We start from the raw sequence: 22,886 nt of genomic DNA on the forward strand, positions 1-22,886 counted from the left end.
TAAGTGTGTTTGATGTCGCAAAAACAAGTGTAATTAAAAATTAAAAAAAAAACAATCGTTGGAAAATTTAATTGTTAGAATATTCAATCTTTAAAACCTTCTGACTGTTACATTGTGTTTGTGATGTCCTTTAAACATCGCATATGTGTTGTCCTCTATACATTGTCCTCTTTACATTTTGTTTCTGCTGTCCTCTAAACATTTTGTTTGTGATGTCCTCTAAAAATTGTGTTTCTTAACATTGTGTCAGTGTTGTCTTAAGTTAGATTGTGTTTGTGAAGTCCTCTCAACATTGTGTCCTCTATATATTGTCCTATATACATTGCGTTCGTGTTGTCCTCTATACATTGTGTCTGTTCTCTTAAGTCTAGACTCGGCTGTGTCTGTCTGTCCTCTGATCCACATACAGAGAACAGTTTTGTGGACCTACTCGTGTATTTTCCCACATTCATGCCCGGAACAGTTTTAGCTCTATACACTGTCGGCGGTAGATATTATCTTTACTCGATAGAAGTTATTAAACGTTATAAGCACAATGTTTTATTTAGAAAGACCATATGAATTCGAAGTGCTGAAGTCGTTTAAAATTTGATTTTTTATAAAAGAATAAACTCCGCATAATAGTACCTCGACTAAAAGACGTTATATTGTGTGAACCCCGGATTTTGTTGGGACTGAAATTCACAATAAATCGCAAACTGTAGTTTTTTTCATGTGACTTTTTTTCTTGTACATTTTTCCTGTTACTTTTCATCGTGAAGGTTCCTTAATGTTTTTTGTTTTCCTATAAAATACCTCCGTACAATCTGGCATAGCTAGCTAGTACACTGGGTGTTCACTCGTCTCAGACTCTCATTAATGTGTTGTCTCCCTTGACTACGGGACGTACTACTTTAGTCCTTGTGTTCATTGAGTGATTCCCTCACAGTCTGAACTAACCATGTGCTAAAGTTGTGATCATTGAGTGATCTCTTCACAGTCTGAACTAAACATGTACTAAAGTTGTGATCATTGAGTGATCTCTTCACAGTCTGAACTAAACAGGTACTAAAATTGTGATCATTGAGTGATCTTCTTCACAGTCTGAACTAAACATGTACTAAAGTTGTGATCATTGAGTGATCTCTTGACAGTCTGAACTAAACATTTACTGAAGTTGTGATCATTGAGTGATCGCTTCACAGTCTGAGCTACACATGTACTGAAGTTGTGATCATTGAGTGATCTATTGACAGTCTGAACTAAACATTTACTAAAGTTGTGATCATTGAGTGATCTCTTCACATCATGAACTAAACATGTACTGAAGTTGAGATAATTGAGTGATCTCTTCACAGTCTGAACTAAACATGTACTAAAGTTGTGATCATTGAGTGATCTCTTCACAGTCTGAACTAAACATGTACTATAGTTGTGATCATTGAGTGATCTCTTCACAGTCTGAACTAAACATGTACTATAGTTGTGATCATTGAATGATCTCCTCACAGTCTTAACTAAACATGTACTGAAGTTTATTAAAGAAATATGAATCAAGTCTCAGCACCAACCTAAGCCTTGTCGCTAATCCCAGCTCTAGCCCAATTAATGATATAACCACAGTTGCTACAATATAACTTACTCTAAAATACCGGAATCAAGCCAAGCCTCTATTAAATTTCAGCGTTATAACATCTAAGTATAACGATGAATCTATAATTTATCACTATATTCAGTAGAATTTAACCCGTAGACAATACAGAGTGTGAGCTAGTAACACGTTCAATATGATTTTGATAGGTTTACATACAACCTGATGTGTTCAGCAAATTGAGGGTAGCCGGTAAATTTCGTTGCCCTGTTTACTTTTTAACACACACTTGTTTTCATAGAATAGATAACATTGTCGCCTTTTCGGGGGAGGGGAGCTGTGGGCAGTAGCTGTTAATAAAATACTTTAAAAAAACTTTTAAAAAACCACGTTTTTCTTGTGGACTAAAAAGTAGAAAATAAATTTTTCTTTTGTGCTTCCTCGAGATGTGCAGATTCTTGTGATGACTGACAAAAAACGTGGGTACGTTCACCATCAAATTTCCCGACCCATCTGCCCGACCCACGTTTTTCGTCAGTCAGCACAAGAATCTGCACATCTCGAGGAAGCACAAAAGGAAATTTTATTTTCTACTTTTTAGTCCACAAGAAAAACGTGGTGTTTTAAAAAGTTTTTTTTAAGTATTTTATTTTCTCCTTTTTAGTACGTTGCTACACATGAAAAACGTGGTTTTTAAAAAAGTGTTTATAAATACACGGACTAAAAATCTTGAGCGACCAGGATTCGAACCTGGGTTGTCGCGGCCACAACGCGAAGTACTAACCACTATACGATCACGGCCAGCGCGCTCACATCGATTGGGGCCGAAGTAACTGGGTCAATAGGCCTCCAGTCTTGTCGGTATCTTTAGAAATCATGTCCTCAATTTTATGGTCCTTGGGGCGTAATTAAATTAAGCTAATTACGGTCTCTAATTGCTAGTTTTTATGATTGCATCTGAAATTGTTAGGCGAAAGTAACCTGCATGCCAAATTTCAGATCTATAGAGCAATCAGAAGTGGGCTAATTTTCGATGTTAATTTTAACAACAAACATCCAAACAAACAAACAAACGCGAAGCTGAGTTAAGAAAAACGTGTTAAAAAATGGCGTAATATTCACGAATCAATTTACCGATAACTGAGTCATCTGTTTACATGAGATACATTGTCTCCCTTGATCTACCACCCTAGTTACGCAATAACTTCCGCTTTCTTCCCCATTTGTCACCACTCGATCTAGAATTATTTCCCCTCCCTCGCTGATAAATTATGCATTCTGTATATAATACGTTTATAAATGTAGATTTAATATGTCTTCATTTGTCGATTTATTATTTTTATGGACGCTTGTATAAACCTTGAGGTAATATTCATTGTGTTATCATTTCATTGTGCTCACAGTGAAGCCTATAAAATAAAATAAAAGTGAGTTATAGATTAAAACGCTTCAGCCTAAATATTTACAGAAAATACACTTTACACTTATGGATAAAGCTGTTTAAAATAGAGAAAACTCATGTGTTTATTCTTAAAATAATAATTTACATTAGACTTTAAGCACACATTTAAGCTGAAGTAAAAAGAACAATAAATTGAGATGTGGTGTATCTAACTCTAGATGGGTTCAGAAAATATTGTTTCCTTGTGATTTTTCAACGCAATTAACACGCAGGAAGAGCCGTTTGATCGATTTAAACAACAGTAAATCTGGTGTTTTGTCTTCTTTGTTTACTTATTTTTACCACACATCAGACCATTGGTTTTTAAACTTAGATCGCAAACATATTCTAACATTAACAAAGCAAAGATCCCCATTCGGTAAACAACCCCCCACCCCTACCCTCTCACACACAGAGAGTATTTCCTAATATCGAATGGGTGAGTCTTTTGCCCACAGCCATTACTTCTATACAATCAACCACAATATCAATTAACGACGGGGCTGACCACACTCTAATTAAATCTATCTAATTAACCCACTAGCCTAAAGTCAGTGTCACATATATCAACATCCTCCCATGTTTTACCCTGTAGTGTTGTGTAGCTGAATAACTCAACGCGTGTGGAGTTGCGGGTTCGGATCCCGTCCCGTCTAGCCTTACTGTTGTGTCTGTACATGATTGTGTACCTGTAACTACATTTGACGTTAAAGCGACTCTTTATGTCAAATATTGATATGTAAGTAACAACAACCCATGCCCTGCTTCCATTCAGTCCCCTATTTCATCAACATCCTAGCCCCCCACCACCACCCACCACCACCCCCACCGCCACCCACCCACCCACCACTACTACCACCACCACCACCCACCCACCACTACCACCACCACCACCACCACCACCCACCCACCCACCACTACCACCACCACCACCCACCACTACCACCACCACCACCCCCCACCACCACCACCACCTCCACCCACCCCCCCCCATTACCACCACCACTCCCACCACCACCACCACCATCACCACCACCACCATCACCACTACCACCACCACTCCCACCACCACCACCACCATCACCACCATCACCACCACCACCATCACCTCCACCCACCCCCCCCCCCATTACCACCACCACCAACCCCACCAGATGATTCACCTCTTTTTCTACTCTCCTCATACGGCTACTCACTTTTCCATACTTTATAACCTGTTACCCACCTCCCTCCTCCTCACCCCATAACATATACTCCCGACTATATAACTTCTCCTTTCCCCCTCACAACCCCAGTCCCCAAATATTTACCCTCATCATTACCTCCCCGCTCATGTTACACCCGGTTACGTCCCTTGATGTAATGACATCATTTAGCCTGGCATACACCTCAACCATTTTGGACGAACAACCCACGTGAGTGTTCCCCGAGGGTGGGGCGGCTCACCCACAAGTGGACGGGACAATGGCTAGATGCTGCAGTCGTTGGTTTAACACTGGAACAGGACTCTGATTTTCATTCACGCGGAACTGGGTCAACTCGTCTTTCTGATTGGGTAAAGCTGGGCATCAGAGGGTTAATATCTGGGGTATGGTGGATTATAACTGCTGACACGAGGGCGGGAATGGAGGGTTAATATCTGGGGTATGGTGGATTATAACTGCTAACACGGGGGCGGGAATGGAGGGTTAATATCTGTGGTATGGTGGATTATAACTGCTGACACGATGGCGGGAATGGAGGGTTAATGAATGGGGTATGGTGTATTATAACTGCTGACACGAGGGTGGTAATGGAGGGTTAATGTCTGGGGTATGGTGGATTATAACTGCTGACACGAGGGCGGGAATGGAGGGTTAATATCTGGGGTATGGTGTATTATAACTGCTGACACGAGGGTGGTAATGGAGGGTTAATATATGGGGTATGGTGGATTATAACTGCTGACACGAGCAGAGTTTCTTCCAGGCATCTTTTCGGGGGGGCGAAGCCCCCCCCCCCCTCCAAAAATTTTTTACCGCCCCCCCCCCCCCCCCGAACGAAATGAAATTTATATAATTTATATAGAAAATATATACTTTTAACAGTTTACCGTCCCCCCCCCCCCCCCGAAGATTTTAAGTGCCCCCCCCCCCCGGAGAAAAAAGTCTGGAAGAAACACTGGACACGAGGGTGGGAATGGAGGGTTAATGTCTGGGGTATGGTGTATTATAACAGCTGACACGAGCGTGGGAATGGAGGGTTAATATCTGGGGTATGGTGTATTATAACAGCTGACACGAGCGTGGGAATGGAGGGTTAATATCTGGGGTATGGTGTATTATAACAGCTGACACGAGCGTGGGAATGGAGGGTTAATGTCTGGGGTATGGTGTATTATAACTGCTGACACGAGGGCGGGAATGGAGGCTTAATGTCTGCGGGGTTACTATAATAATAAAAGTTACTTTATGGCCTTGGCCATAACAGGCAGGGTGGTTTTATTATAACAAAAAGAATTATAAAAAATAAAATAATTTTTGTATTATTAATATTAGGGGAGAAAGAAAATTGGCAGGGTAAAATTATATTTTGTGTTGAATTAGTTAAAGAGGTGACGAAATTTGTTTTTGTAAAAGTAGGATGTCAATATTGTGTTTATTTATTATGTTGTTTATATAATGTGTTTGTCCCTAGCCCCCCTGATGTTCAATGTTGCCAGAGTTAGCATGAATTATTTGGGGTTTTCTTTCGAACATCTGTTTCTGGAGGGCTGGATGGTGGTGGTCTTTTAACGCCAAACTTTCCAGCCGCTGGTTTGCTATCCCGTTGGGCCCTGGTCACGACCCTTTGAGGTGGCTTTACTGTAGGTAATTGATTTTTACTTGAACTGATTGCTTGACTATATGACAGTTGACCTGATACCTTTGTTGCTGATATACTTTGTGAGTTTTTAATTTTCTTTAGCGGTTTCGTTATGTTTTCTGAACTAGTGTTATCTTGAAGAATATCATTTATTGTTTCGTCGACAGCCTCCAAATTTTCTTGATTCCCATCTTTTTGAGACCCTGTTACTATGGAATTTCTGATCGCTATTGTCTCCATGGCTTCGGCCTCTATGGTGGTTTCTGTTACGCTTTCGTTAACTTGCTGTGATGCTGCAGTAGTATGATGTGCTTCAGTTTGGCCATCTACTCCAAAGGCATCTTCTACCTCTCTATGCCTTGCTTCTCTAAGCATTTCATTTTGTCTTTCTCCGTCAACATCATAACTGTCCCAATGCTTTAAGAAATTTCTGTTGTTACTTAGATGCTCCCTAACTTCTTCTTTATCATTTGCATCCCAAGGCTCAATTGCCCTGTACTGTCCATCTACTAGCTGGACGCCGTCAAGAGCGCGAGTCCTCAAATGCTCACACATTTTAGGCAGGTGTCTGTCTGTGTTGCAGTGGCAACATTGCACCCTCCTCCCATTGAGGATTATAAGGACTCTGCTCTCCTTGTTGGCCTCATTTGTAAGTATAATATAGTGTGGCACACTCTCCACATCTTCTTTCTCCAGAGAGATGGTGAATTGGACCACATTTGATTGGTCTATTCTCTTAAATGTTGGTGTTGAGTCCTGACTGCTTATAGATTTCAGAATCGCCATTATATCATCGTCGCTTGTCTTGGAAGGCAGCCATTTCAGCATGCCCCTTTGCCCAGATTTATCGGCGTGGGTTATTGATATTCTCTGCACTCTGTATCTGGATGTTACCCCAGGTGGCAAATCTCTGTGAAATTCTTTTAGGTGCATTTTCTCATATAGTTCCTTTGATCTAATGGTGACATACCATTTACGCAGTGTCCCATAGTTATACAGACCTTCAAATTCAGCTGGTGATAGGCTACATAACATACATAGCTCTCTTTTTAGTTCGTCAGCTGTGAGTGTAGCTAAAGAAAAACCCTCTTCTATGAAAATCTCTAGAGTTTTTGGTGCATGTCCTGCCATGCCAAACTTAGGCAGGAATAGCCGTTTGATGTATTTTTCCGACATAGTTGTGCGTGAGGCCCATTGGGGCCAGGCAACACACACAAGAAATAAAACAGAAAAAAAAGTACTTACAATGTATAAAATGTGAAGGAAAAAAAATAACACACACAAGGTTCCAAATGGAAATACACACGAGTTTAAATAAGTAGAGATGAAATTAATCCAAAGTCACTGATTCTTTAAGCCATAATGTGTTTTACTACAGTAAAGACCTGTTTAGTAGCACATTCGTTTTGTGTTCTTTCCATAGTGTAAACATGTGGCATAACACTCTTATGGCGATCAGACCATTGAATAAATAACATTTTCCAATTATTTAGATTTGACTTTGTAAGATATCTAAACGTTTTATATTTACACTAGAACCCAATGATAACTCTATGTCCTAAGAAAGAAATAAAATAGATGACTACCACTTATACTCAACTTGCAAAATCAAATTGTTATAAATTTGACAAATTATAGTTATCATTTTATTTTTTTACAATTAAATTTCTCAGTGATTAGAAACTCATTGAACTATTGTTGTAAGTTACTTCCCTTAGCTATTATTATTTTTTTTTAAATGGATCTAGAATCTAGAACTAACTTAAATATTCATAACAATTGTCATTATTATTACGTTATAACTGTTTTTTATATCTAGATTATATATATATATATATATATATATATATATATATATATATATATATACGCATATTTATCTTCTGATTAAATTGTCTACTTGTTTGGCGAAAGAGCAAAACGTTGAGGTGAAGAGGGTACGGATTAGATTTGGCCGATCAAGGTATCAGTAAAAGTGTATATACTCACGTATAAGTATTGAACATCTCACAGCTGGAGTTTTGTTGAATGAATTATACGGATTAAGTAATTCACAGGTTTTATCTGTAACATGTGGATGCTAGTTCTATCTCAGGTATGTAGTAAAATATTCAGGTGGAATATATATTATCAAAGAGCAACGAACAAAACAGGGGTATAGAATTTAGTGCCTGGGATGAATGAAAGAAATTGAAAATTTAACCCAGAAAATATTTTAAAAAATTGTTCTAAACTCGGCATATGAAGGGTTAGTCTCGCCCAGCTCAAACGGGAACCGGGTACCCATCTCAGCTGAGTGGACTCAGAGACAGCGCCGTCGCACAAGAACATACATGTAAAGCACCTTATCATCCAGGATGGGGGAGGGTTCACTAGCTGTTAAATTATGATGGTAATAACCGATGGACTACAGATTTCCGAATGTAACACTGGCGAATCCACAATCTTACTCCCGCGGGAAATGTGGTTTGGATTCGGATTAAGGTGTGACAGATGTCTTATGGTGTGACAGATGTCTCATGCCATGAGTTAAAAAGCTATCCATTAGAAATATCCGAAGTTCGAGTAACAACGGCTCGTTGGTCTAGGGGTATGATTCTCGCTTTGGGTGCGAGAGGTCACGGGTTCAAATCCCGGACGGGCCCGTTATTTTTCTATTACATACAACTTTAAGCTCAGTGTTTCTTCCAGACTTTTTTCTCCGGGGGGGCACTTGAAATTTTCGGGGGGGCGGTAAACTTTCTTCGGGGGGGCGGACACTGTTAAAAGTATATATTTTCTATATAAATTATATAAATTTCATTCCGTTCGGGGGGGCGGTAAAAAATTTTCGGGGGGGCTTGGCCCCCCCGAAGAGATGCCTGGAAGAAACTCTGTTTAAGCTACATAATTCAGATGTTAAACGAGATGACACGCGGCGTATCATACGCCGCTATTTAGTTGTTTTATTTTCTACTTTTCAGTACTTCATAGTTAGTGAATTCTACACTACTGGCGAAAAACATTTATTCTATATATCTTGCATATTTGTTTTTAGTCTTGGTGTCACCCCCCTAAATGGTGTCACCCCATGCGGTCTGCACCCCCCCTCCCCCCCGCCCCGACTCACGATGCCTCTTCCATGTGTAATTTATTCCAACATACAGTACCACCCACATTAAACAATTTAGAGGACAAAGTACTATAACGATTTAAACAAAGGCTTACACAAGTTTTTTAAAACTTGTCATAGAATGGTACATCCTATGCCACACGTTCAAAAGTACAATAACATTTTCTTATACTAAATGGGTTTAAGCCTCATTTAGATAAAAGTACATAGATATAATATCCAACTACAAAACGATCCACCGGCCTTATAACAACACATCTCTTAAACCTCTTATAAACAAAACTGATCCAAGTCCCAAGGCCGAGCACGTTCTACCAGGTCAGGCGTTAAACTTATCTTGACAGAGGCTTACGTCGATAGATGGGTTGTGTACCCAGGTGTCAGACGGGGGCGCCCGACGGCCACATCACGGGCGCCACGCCCGTCCCCGGGGAGGGGTTGGTCAAGTCCGCTTGCACAAGTTATCATAGCTGGGAAGGGGTCGGCGTGGTCGAGTCGGTAAAGCTCATGGTTGCTAAACCGAAAAGTCTCGAGTTCAAACCCTCGGGCAGATGAGGCTCGTTAGCTGGGGACAGCTACTCTTCTACGAGAGACAACTCCAAAACTCAAACAACTGCTGCCTTGTAGTTTGTTCTTGGTTGGACAAAAGCTATGAAAGCAAATCCAAAAAGAAAAGCAGGCTGAAATCGGAGTCAATGGCCGCAATGGCGCATAACCAGTCGACACGTATACTTAATTGTGATGGAGGCGTGGTCAAGTCGCCAAAATAGCTCATTGTTGATACATTCGAAAAAGTCTCGAGTTCAAATCCTCTGGCAAATAAGGCTCGATCCCTTCCAACACTAAATAGTAAGAACGAAGAAGAAGATAACTGGGAACAAATGGACAGCCACCTACTCCATGCACAAGTTATCTTAGCTGGGACGAAATAGACAAACAGTATTTTTTTCTACGTTTTTGAGTACGTGATAGCACGATTCTATACAACCATTTGTTGCTCAGTGCCATTAGACGATGGGGCACGATCAGAAACGGTTCATGTTTGTGGAGCAGACTGGTCGAGGTGGTTACTACTTTAGATCCTATGCAAGGTTAGGCATATTGAACCTGTGTCGTGTTGAGCGATTGACTCATGTCTGTCTATACTCTAATGTTTTAATGGTGACTTTTTGTGTGCCTTTGTTTGTGTATAGCTTTTGAGTAACATTCAAATTCTAATATTGCTATTTTAGATAACCCCTTGCTTCAACACTTCTCATAATCATGTATAGCAAAGTGTCAAAATACGTTTAGCTCAGAAGCTATTTTTTAATGTTAACAAGCGAAATACACATTTTATGCCTGTAAAATCTTCCATCTACCCCATCCGTAGATATTCGTATTGGGATGTATAAAATGTAAATGTCTACACTGTACTGTAGGTAGGGTGTGAGATGTGTGTGCCAAAGTAACATAAAAAACCTTTGCCTCGATCTAGCGTTACCTGGAAATATAACGAGATAAGAGAAACATGTAGAATCTGGATTAGAACAACAGAAGAAGAAAGTTCTAAATAACGTGCTTAACACAATAGTGTAGCACGTTCAATAAAGTGAAAAATAATCCTCTTTAGACATAGCTATCCTTTAGGCAGATGAAGTAGAGTTCATGTTTCTTGAACTCGGCATATGAAGGGAATGTTTGGTCGGCACTATGCCCAGCCGCGTTTACTTTCCCTAACGTTAGTTAGGTACCCATCAGAGCTGTGTGGACTCAGGGACGTTCTACTGATTTGGACCCAGATTTGAACTCGAGCAGCCTAGCACTCTATGCTTGGGCCACTTAGCACGCCGCATACACAATGAAAATTTGTTGAGAAATAAAGATCGTATCCAACCCATATTAAAAATACATCATTCCAACAAAACTAAGAAATATTATTTTATCCTACGGAATCACAAAAATGTACGCCCCCCCCCCCCCCCACATCTTTTTTATATTCACTAGTCCGAGCCTACCCATCTATCACCCACGCGCATGACGTCATGTTTTGAGCCACACCTCAACACAACAGTAAACTTTTCTTCACTCTGTTCACTCTGTGCCTACCCTACGCCTCTCACTGACTTACCCACACACTTTTTTTTATAAAACCAGCGGGTCTCCACAACAAAATGTGACCCCCCCCCCCCCCCTTTTTTTTTTACAGCACCAGCCTTAGCCCGGGCGTGGTCTGCTGGCACTGGAGCCGTCGTCTGCGTGCCCCGTGCCAGACCTGACCCTTGAGACGATCAATAACCTACAGCCCTACACGACTGCACTACAGTTTACAGACGATCTTTTATATACACATAAAAAAAAATGCATTGAAGCCTCTCTAGCAACGATGTCCATTTTGCCCTCCCTCCCCCCATCCCCACCCCCTACCCCGCCCCAGACTGTAGATCCACAAACGTCGGTGGGAGCGCGGGGCACCGAAATTGAAAAGTCTACCAGCAGGCCGCCGGGTTAAAGATACCATCGATATATCGATAAGCTGATTGGGCTATCAATCACATTTGTCCTTCGGTAACGCGAGTCCTGAGGGGGGCGGGGGATGCAATATATGACGTCAGTTATTGATAACTTTTGGACCAATTCTAACATCAAATTAGTTTTGTTAAACGCTATTTCTTAACCCTTGTGTTTCTACTATTTTTAACCTTTCAGGTATGACGGTTTATAGGATAAGTATTGAGGTCGGTCTATGAAGGGAATGTACCGTGTGTGGTCAAGACTGCGCGGCTGTCCCTACTTCCCCCAGAATCAGGTGCAGTCGACCTCTCAATTCCTGTCCACTCTAGTATGTCCTATGTTCTTGCGTGCTGGGTTTGTTATCCCGACCAAGCCGTCTAGAATAAAGTAAAAGTTGTCAATCTAAACAGCACTAGTTCTGAACTTTTTCTGTTAGTTCCTATGTCTTAAACTAAGCTTCAATGTTAATAGTATGGGATATTTTTAAAAAAGGACAGAAATTTACATTGTGTGTGTGTGGGGGGGGGGGGCGCTAGCCAATGCGAGTGGATGCTCTAACATTGGCTTATATATATATATATATATATATATATATATATATATATATATATATATATATATATATATATATATATAATATATATATATATATATATATATATATATATATATATATATATATATATATATATATATATATATATATGCATGTATATAAAGATATAGAGAAGGGGGAGGAGGGAGCGATTGAATATAGGACGCCTGTCACATTTAAAAAGAAACAATTTTGTCTTTGATCATTTGTTTACATTCTATGTTAATTTTCTAGTGATAATTTGATTAGGCTACGATAGCAGATATGAAGAGATCTAATTAGGGGCACACCGGGCCTGGCTAATTAGCTGAGTTTAACGTCCTTTGATGATGTTCGGAATAGAAAACCCGATCATCCCGGATGTTGTTGGGGGGTGGGGTTATAACCTTGACATTCACGTACACTGTTTACACTGATAGATTGATGGCTGTGACCTTGCTCTGTTGACGAATCAGGTCGTTCACTTCAACCAACCAAATTTGCAGCTCGCTGATGAAACTGGTACTTACAAGAACGTCGAATTCGTGGCGTTGTGTTTGGTTTTTATTTGCTAGTATCTATCCCCTAACTTTAATCTTGTTCTAATTCTAACAAAATCTCTGACACTAAGCTCTAATTCTAACCCGATTACTGACCCTAAGCTTAATCCTGACCCTACCTCCTATCCTATCCCTGAACGTATACGTAGTCCTAACCCTGATGCTAACGGCAATACCGGCAGAGAAAACGCCGCACCATCTATACGGCCCGTGACAAAAGGCCCCGATCAAACGACCCGTCAAATCGGCCCCCGACTAAACGCCCAAGTCAAAAGGGTTCCGTTAAAAAGGTCCCGACTCAAACGGCTTCCGCCGTAATGACTCGCGACATATAGGCTCCCGACAAATGGGCTCCTAGCATATTGACTCCTGACAAAATTACTCCTGACAAATAGTCGTACTACTATTTTGTGTGTGGGGGGGGGGGGGGGGGGGGGGGTTATATCACTGGCCGTTTCGTCACTGTCCGTGTTGATACCGTACAAGATAAAACCATACACGATGCTTGATCTACCAGCTTGCAGGCGTCTGTGTGAAAACTTCGAATCTTTATCGGACGTTGGTGAGTATTCACAACCAGCGTCCAATGCAATGTTTAAAATGTATGTTTAGTTAGCTAAGAAAATAATAAATAGCCGGCTGGTAGATCTATACAGTCGGTTGAAGTAACGTACAAAACAACATCGTACTTAAAATACTTTTCTGCTTACAATTCAACTGTGACTTTTTCCCAGGACATAGAACAGGAAAATCTGATCAGGTAGGGTCAAAGGGACATAACCCAATCAAAGTATCCGATCATATCTTGTATGAAGCGGCAAAAAAAAAAGAAAAAAGTTTTATAATAATACGCTTCTTCTTCTTCATTCTTAACTGTATGTTTGAAGGGATTTCCTCCAACAAAAATGCGTGTCACATTGTTATGCGCCATTCCCGTTGACTCCGATTTCAGCCTGCTTTTTTTTACTTTCTCGTATATACGTAGTATAGAGAAAGTATTGTAATCGTGCAAAAAAAAAAATCGAGATTTTTACAAATCTCGACGTTTTACACCTCACTGATACGGAAAAACATAATTTTGCAATCTTGTCCGTATGTCTGTGTGTGTGTGTCTGTGTGTCTGTGTGTCTGTGTGTGTGTCCGTGTGTAAACACGATAACTTGAGTACCGTTACAGCTAGGTTGATGAAATTTCATATGTAAGTATTATATCAAAATCGTAGATCCGTATCAACTTTTGAGCGATTTCCGACAACCGGAAGTGGTACTTTTTCTACTTTGAATTTTTCAAAAGCCTATAACTTGAGTACTATTTCAGATAGATAAATGAAATTTCACATGTAAGTAAAAGATCTAATTCTCTACCTTCTGTTAAATTTTGAGTAATTTCCGTTGACCGGAAGTAGTAATTTACGCTACTTCCGATTTCTCAAAAAACTAATGTAAATTTTAAAAGTACTAATAATATTGCGCACTATTATGCGCTTTTTTATTTCGCGTTCACTTGGTGTGCAATTAATTTGTCTACGAGATTTTATTCTATTTTTAAAACTTTAAGTATTTAAAATGGATTAAAAATCATGTCTATAGCCCGAGTTCCCATCACCTGTTATTTTATATAAAAATATTCGAGAAAGTTTAGGGGAGATCACTCCCGGTTTATTTATTCTCGATTTGCTTTCATAGCCTTTTTACTTTCTCGTATATACGAAGTATAGAGAAAGTCTTGTAATCGTGCACAAAAATCACATTAAATTTGGACAGTTTTCACCGTTTTACTCCTCAGTCCTTCATCACATCCGGGATATAGAAGACTTATTTTAATCGGGCAAAAATCATAAACTCAGATATATAAAAATTTTGGCGTTTTATGCGTAATGGAAAAACTGGATTATCCAATTCTGTCCGTGTGTGTGTCCGTGTGTAAACACGATAACTTGAGTACCGTTACAGCTAGGTTGATGAAATTTCATATATAAGTATTTTATCAAAATCCTAGATCCGTATCAACATTTAAGCGATTTCCGATAACCGGAAGTGGTACTTTTTCTACTTTGAATTTTTCAAAAGCCTATAAATTGAGTTCTATTTCAGATAGATAAATGAAATTTGATATGTAAGTAGAAGATCTAAATCTCTACCTTCTGTCAAATTTTGAGTAATTTCCGTTTATCGGAAGTACTTATTTACGCTACTTCCGATTTCTTAAAAACGCATGTAAATTTATAAAGTACTAATAATATTGCGCACTATTATGCACATCTTTATTTAGCGTTCACTTGGTGTGCATTTCTTTTTTCTACGAGATTATATTCTATTTTTAAAAATTTGAGTATTTAAAATGGATTAAAAATCATGTCTAGAAGTCTATATCCCGAGTTGCCATCCCCCGTAGTGTTATATTAGAATATTCGAGAAAGTTTAGGGGAGATCACTCCCGGTTTATTTCCACTAAGAACATACTACAAGGCAGCAGTAGTTTGATTTTGGAGTTGTCTCTCCTAGATGGGTTGCTGTCCCCAGCCATTATTAAAGGGTTGTTTTTTTTTAAAAAAAAAAAAAAGGTTTATTTTATTTTCTACTTTAACTTGAACTTTTAAAAATTAAAAAATAGGAGTCGATATTCATAAGTTATAAAAGCAATTACAATTCTAATGAATCTACTATAATTTTAAATATATTTTCCTGTTAAAGAAGTTAACAACATACTCAAATAAAAAAAAAAGTGATTAAATGTTTTATAAAGCGCTGATGTAGAGTCGGTCGAACGATGAACTATTTTATTGATGGCTTCTACGAACAATTACATCTTGTAGATGGAACAAATTTTCTCGATTAATGCCAATACGCTTCCAGAAAACAAAACATGTCTTTCTGTATGATAGCAGACCGGGAAAGACGATGAAGGTGGGGGGGGGGGTCACAAATTATGGCACATTGTCACCAGGGGATTATATCTTTATGGTTTGATTGACATACGTGGCCGTGTTAGACGGCGTTGTTTAGGGGAGTCGCCTTGTTCTAGAGAAATTCTGGCAAACTTGCTAAGCTGTACAAATGTAGTACACACGTAGCTATGTTGTACAAATGTAGATATGTTGCACAAATATAGCTATGTTGTACAAAGGTAGCTGTGTTGTACAAATGTAGCTATGTTTTTCATATGTTGCTATGTTGTACAAATGTAGCTATGTTTTTCATATGTAGCTATGTTTTTCATATGTAGCTATGTTGTACATATGTAGCAATGTTGTACAAATATAGCTATGTTTTACAAAAGTAGCTATAAGGTACAAATGTAGCTGTGTTGTACAAATGTAGCTATGATGTACAAATGTAGCTACAAATGTAGCTATGTTGTACAAATATAGCTATGTTGTACAAAAGTAGCTATAATGTACAAATGTAGCTGTGTTGTACAAAAGTAGCTATAATGTACAAATGTAACTATCTCTTTCTCTCTCTCGCTCTCTCTCTCTCTCTCTCTCTCTCTCTCTCTCTCCCTTTCTGTCTCTCTCCTCTCTCTCTCCTCTCTCTCCCTCTCTCTCTCCTCTCTCTCTCCTCTCTCTCTCCTCTCTCTCTCCTCTTTCTCTACCCCTCTCTCTCTTCCTCTCTCTCTCCCCCTCTCTCTCTCAATCCCCCTCTCTCTTTCTCTCTCCCTCTCTCTCTCCCTCTCTCTCTCTCTCACTCACTCTCTCTCTCTCTCACTCCTCTCTCAGCTCGATAACTTGATTCGTATACAGCCATTGGAACCTCCCACCTATAATTACCCTGCTCTCGAAATTACTCAAACGTGACTGCTACATTTCTGCAGCCAGTGCTACCGTCTGCCTCTGACGAACCAAGTGCGATTCGCGTTCAGAACGCGCGGAAATTGTTTAATCAATGCTGCGACTTTATGATTCCTACGGCGCAGTCTCGCCCAGATGCGCGCGCATAAGAGGAAGCTATGCTATGTCATTAAATATACAGTACAACGTAGAATCAGTTCTTCAAACCGCTTTTATTGTCATTCGGTTAATCGGTAAAATAAAATGTAGTATTATTCTAGAAGCATTACTTCGTTTATTTGGTGGAATATTTTTTAATTGTAATGCATTGTTTATACACTCATAGTCATAGTTTGTCAAAGTTGTCGAAACATATTTTTATTTCTTTGAAGTAAAAATAGAAATACATGCTAGGATGAGCGAATCAATAATTTACGTCTACTGTAAAGTTCCCTTTTTTTAACCTGACGGTCTGTGGGGCAAGTGAAGCAGAGTTCACCTGTTTCTGTGACATAGGCATACGATAGGATAGTGTGGTCAGCATTATGCCCAGCCGCTTTTACTTTACCTAACTTGAGTTTGGTACCCATCAGAGCTGGGTGGACTCAGGGATTTTCTACTGATATTTAACCCGGATTCAAACTCGAGTCTTTCGGGGTAGCAATCTAGTGACTTCACTGTTGTACTACAAGAATACGATCTTTGTACAGCAATATTTCGCACCGATATTCGAGAAATGGAAATGGACAATTTCAGTCCAGTACAGTAATTATTTGACCATCCCATTCTGCTTATTTATTTAAGCAGGTTATCATAAATTGATACACATCAAATCTACCTTACTCGTAGCATGAACCTAAACACATCTTTGTTATTACACGTAATTTTATTTAAAAATCAATTTCACGAACAGATCCCTGCCTCCTTACCCCCCACCCCACCTCCCCACCCCCTTGACTGCAGGCTAAAGGATCAATGGTTTTTCTTAAGCTTCTGTCGAGACACGCCGCCGTTAAGACGTGTATTTACAAAATATCATGAAATAATTTTCGCGGGGGAAAGTTCTAGAAAATAATTGCTTGTGGAGTGATGAATCACGATAGCAAGAAGAAGAACGTAGCGTGTGTGTGTTTTTAGTGTCGTTCTACCAACAGCACGCTGTGTAGTGTTTTTGATGCTGTGTTACCATCGGCAGGTTGTGTAGTTGTTCGATTGAAGATGGCTGCTGTTTTCTTAAGATCTGGATATGTTCAGATTATCGAAATTGTGAAATAGTTTGTGGAAAAAAAAAACTTCTAGTTTTTTGCGACAATTTGTTTGATTGAAGTTTCATTAATGTGTTCGGTAATATATACAGGCATATTTAGTGAAAGATTATTTTATCAGGATGAATTATACAATGATATAACAACATAATAGCTTCATACATTTTTAGATCATTTTGGATCGATAAACCAGGACATTTTCTACACTAATATAACAACACGATTGTTTGATAAAAATGTAGATCACTTTGGATGGATAAACGCGAGTTCCTTGTTAAAATTTATTTTGTGTTCTTTGAAATCATTAGTACTTAGCTAATTTAGTACTTCGGAATATTTGCAAGCTTATCGGCAATTGGTTATCCATTTTTGAATCGACCAATGAAAGATCTGAACTGCTGTCAGGCAGGGTAGCCATGCCCGTATACGGACTTCCGGGTGCTCTGGAGTCCAGCCTGAACTCGCTGGTCGGCATTCGCTGCCCAACGTCATGGAGGGTCAGCGCTCACGGAAGTGACGTCACGGTGGTCATCCGCTGGACGCAGTGCTCGAGTCCCTTATCCGACAAGACCCTCAACTACGATATTGACCACGATCCCAAAGAACGGCTACTCGACCACGAGTTCTCGACCCTAGCAGGAAAACCTCCCCTAGCTGGAGTTGCATCCCCTCATGTTGAAACCCTAGACAGATTAACCAGCCCTTTAAACAGAGCCTACAAGACCAGCGCCAATGTTGAGTCAGATTTTCAGCCGTACAGAATGAGATATATAGAAAGCCTGTCGAAAAAAGCTAGAAGATCTCCGGTACCCATGTATATAACTTCAAACACCGGGTCAAAGAACCTCCACCAAAGCACCGCGACAAACGCGGACGTGCAAGACGTACACAGGGACTCGAAACTCAGCCCACAGCCGGACCGTTCAGCCCACAGCTCCCGTGGCAGCTGGAGTTCTCGCAGCTGTAATAGGGTGTCGGCGTTTAAAGCCTACAGCCGTAAACAACACGCTCAGAAAAGGGAATTCCCTGAAGCTGAAAATAGACTGCGTGACGTAACAAGTCAGACAGCCAATGAAAACGATCAACAAATGAAAGAGGTGTTGACGTTACTAGATGAAAAAAGTGGGCTTTTGAGCATAACTGTGGTGGATAATTCGAATCCAGGCATCGATTCACAGGCCATAAATGGACATTATCATATCGAACCTGTAGAATCGTGCTCAAGTTCAGTATCGAATCTATCACCTCCTATACTTCGACCAAAATCCGTAGACAACAGAAGCGATACTGTACCCAACCCAAGTGGCAGTGAAGTAGTCGATTACCGAACCAGTCCCAGGCGGTTATTGTGCGCTTTGTCGCCCAATGTACTCGATACTTTGCCGGTTTTGATCAACGGCAAAGCGACCTTGAACTCTTCACCTCTGACACGTAGCAAGGCGACCCCTAACGTTTCACCTACCACCAAACGGAAGGCAACGTCCAGCCCACCTCCCACCAACGGCAAGACCTCCTCCAAACCTTCACCTCTGACCTGCGTTAAGGCGACCTCCAACCCCTCATCGATGACCTATGACAAAACGACCACCAACCCCTCACCTTTGACATATGGTAAGACGACCCCTAACCCCTCACCTTCAACTAACGGCAAGGCGACCACCAACTCGTTGACCTACAGCAAAACGACCCCTAACCCTTCACCTTTGACACACGGTAAGACGACCCCTAACCCCTCACCTCGCACAAACGGAAAAGCGACCACCTCACCTTTGACCTATGACAGGGTGACCTCCAACCCCTCACCCCTCAGCATCGACGTGGCGATGGAGGAGGACGGTCAGCTGTTTGACCTGGACATGGTCTGCTCCACGGACAGCGACAGGAGCAGCCGCTGCTCCAGCTCTGACCAGACCTCGCTGTCCTGCTGGGACAGCATGGAGCACCTGGAGGACAGCCTGGACACGGCCACGCCCCCAGAGGTCAAGAGGTCACATGACTCAACCATGGTTGATCTTTAGTTGGTGGTGGTTACGTTTCTTGTTTGAATTTTTTTTCAAGCCAAAAATGTGTTTTTCAAAATTGACATTCAAATCCTGATATGTGATATTGTGCACATTTACTGTTCACATTGAATACAATTTGTCATACATTACGAAGAAAATAGTTTTAACATTTTTAATGCACTGTATAATGACAATAAAAAAACTATATAGCGGTATCAATTTACACACTGTACAAGAAAGCAATAGATATGAACACAGTATTTAAGTTAAATTTAACCTACAACCGCAATTGGACAAGTTTACATGCACTTTGATTAAAAGCAAAAAAAAAGCTTGTTTTTATTAACTTCTTTTTAGTAATTGGGTTTATTGCAAAAACATTTTTTTTTATCTGTTGTATGTACAATGAAAAATTCCAAATTTATAATAATTATTGTATTATATTAACGAACTACTATTTAGATATTTATAATTAGAAGCAATTTTAATAAAAGCAATAATTTTAATATATATATATATATATATATATATATATATATATATATATATATATATAATTTAATGTTTAAAGTACATATAATTACCTGGAAATTCGATTACTAGGCTGAAAATTCAAACATCAAGTTAATTGTGATTTTACAATAATTTTATGCAATGAAATTATTACACATTAAATGTAATGGAGACAGAGGTTGAGGCTGATATCATTATCATTTCAAGCTTTATGTCTGAAGCCAATAACATAAGTACTCTTACAATTTCTTCTTTCCTCCCGTCTTTTCACACACACCCGCGTACTCTCCTCCCCCCTTTGATTCCTGCCTATATATGCAGTTGTTTTTAAAGCTTTCCTCACTTTTGTTCTGCTTACAAATAAGAAGGTAATTGATTAAGGTGTCAGGTCATTTTTGGGGAGGTGGACCGGCTTTTTATGACGAAGCGTGACGATGTGTGACGATGAGTGACAAAGTGTGACGAGAGGAGGTAAAAATCGATTTGAAAAAACTGTGACATCGTTTATGGATGACCTCCAACATCCGCACCATAACCAATGTAACATTTCCTTACAGCGCCACATGTGGTTAAACTTAAAAATACAACAAAACACGGTTCAAGCTGTTTCTTGACTTCTTAAATCATTTTATTATAAATAAATATCCATATGAGTATTATGTAAATGCAGCATATAAAAAAATATAAATAAATATGTGGTTTTAATACTTCAGTAATTTCTGATATGTTCTGCAATAAACATTGTTTTACCTGATTTATACACACGTTAACTCTCAAAGACAGCTTAAAATGTAATTCAACTTTTATATATCTATATATATAGTCTATATATATATATAATTATATATATATATATATATATAGTCTATATATATATATATATATATATATATATATTTATATAGGTATATATAGGTATATGTATGTATGTATATATATATATATATATATATATATATATATATATATATATATATATATATATATATATATATATATAAACAATATTATATGTATTGCAATTGTCAAGATGCCTTGTCATAAATCTATTATCTTAACTGTGAGAATCCTCTGTGAAGCAATAATAATGATAACAATTAGCTCATAAAAGCTTATACGTACGTAATAAATTAATGCAAGGAAATTATTGTACACCAATGAATAGAGCAGTCAAAATAGTTAGGCTGCTTTATTACATAATTTATGACTGTGACAATGTCACTGTAAGTAGTAGTAGGTAAAGTCACCTGTCATACCTGATGGTCGATGGGGCAAGAGAAGTAGAGTTCACCTGTTTCTGTGACTTCAGCATATGAAGGGACAGTGTGTCTCTTCGTGATACTACATTATAATTTTTTAAATAAACATTTATTTAGGCAACATTAAGATTTAAAAAACTAAATCATTTTTTTATATAAATTAAATCTAAAAGTAGAATTGTGCTTAGTAAAATGTACACATCCAAAATAACACTATTCATCATTTTAACCCTATAGCCAGTATTTTTACTTACATCTGAACAAAAAACTGAAATCTAAAAATTCAAGTTTAGTCTTAGCTGAAAATATTTTTTGAGTTATAAACAGCAGCTGACTCAGAACCTCGACCATAAATATATGTCTACAATGGATGAAAATGTCATATGAAGTTTAAATAATAAATTTACCTCACTACAGCTCCCCATCGAAAGACATATTTTTTTAAATGAGCGCTATAGAGCAGGGGTCGGCAACCTGCGGCTTGCGAGCCGCATGCGGCTCTTTTGATGTCAAGATGCGGCTCTTCAGCTCCATGCACAAATATTAATAATTTTTTATATTTTATTTTTAAAACTAATAAAAGTCATATTTTTTTTGTTACAAAACTCGGTGTTGAACGTATAATGATAAATATAAACAATAAACACTCGCTATTATATTAGAATGTTTAGTTACTCCCTATTTTCAATGTACTTGTTCATCCCAAATTGAAACATTTAACTTCATGGTGGATATCACAAAGAAACTCAACGTGCTAAATGTAAAACTGCAAGGAAAAGGAAAACCAAGCATATGCCTCGCTTGAAGAAGTAGATTGTTAAAATAAAATAAAAAACTTTTTTTTTTGTTTGAAGACACGAAAGCGATAAATTATTTAATTTTGAAAAATATCAAAAAAATATCAAAAAAAAAATGCTACTATTAAAGAAGTGAATTACTTCAGCATTACAATTAACACAATGAAGGTTGGATTCACTTAAAGATTTGAGCAATTCAAAACAAATGCAAGTACTCTGACGTTCGTAGTAGAATCTCTCATCACAAAAACAAATGAGGTTAATTAACTTTGAGCTATTTGGAATTGATGCTGGCTCGCTTCAAATGCAATTGCTGGATTTGAAAACCAAACATCATTTGGAGTGGTAGGTTCACAGATCTTAAGAGCAAGTTAGGAGAGTTTGAGGTCCAGTAAAACATGCACGTTTTGCTGCACAAGTAGAGAGCGCTAAAAGAAATGCCACAAGTTGGGACACTATTATGTGACGCATGGAATATATATATATATATATATATATATATATATATATATATATATATATATATATATATATATATATGTGTGTGTGTGTGTGTGTATGTATAGAATCTACATATGTAAAATCCTAATCAAATATAATATTGAAATAAAAATGTTAGTGGCTCTTTAAAACTGGGAAATTTGTAAATTGTAACTTTTGGCTCTTCCGTCTCAAAAGGTTGCCGA

General features: G+C 38.7%; 1 protein-coding gene and 1 non-coding gene across 2 annotated transcripts; both read left to right on the forward strand.

Moving 5' to 3' along the window:
• The first annotated feature begins 8,428 nt into the window (after positions 1-8,428).
• Trnap-ugg (transfer RNA proline (anticodon UGG)) lies at positions 8,429-8,500 on the forward strand. The gene has a single exon. It is a non-coding gene; the product is annotated as a tRNA-Pro (tRNA).
• A 9,544-nt stretch (positions 8,501-18,044) lies between these two features.
• Positions 18,045-19,646, forward strand: LOC131953319 (mucin-5AC-like). The gene has a single exon (XM_059316458.1). The coding sequence runs from the start codon at positions 18,045-18,047 to the stop codon at positions 19,644-19,646; it is 1,602 nt and encodes a 533-aa protein (XP_059172441.1).
• Positions 19,647-22,886: the final 3,240 nt, after the last annotated feature.

Source organism: Physella acuta, unplaced genomic scaffold (assembly GCF_028476545.2).
Source record: "Physella acuta isolate Inbredline_101_S28 unplaced genomic scaffold, ASM2847654v3 ptg000916l, whole genome shotgun sequence".
Taxonomy (NCBI): domain Eukaryota; kingdom Metazoa; phylum Mollusca; class Gastropoda; family Physidae; genus Physella; species Physella acuta.

What these genes read in the sequence shown, in the direction of transcription:
- LOC131953319 (XM_059316458.1), top strand. Translation starts at nt 18,045, where the DNA reads ATGCCCGTATACGGACTTCCGGGTGCTCTGGAGTCCAGCCTGAACTCG.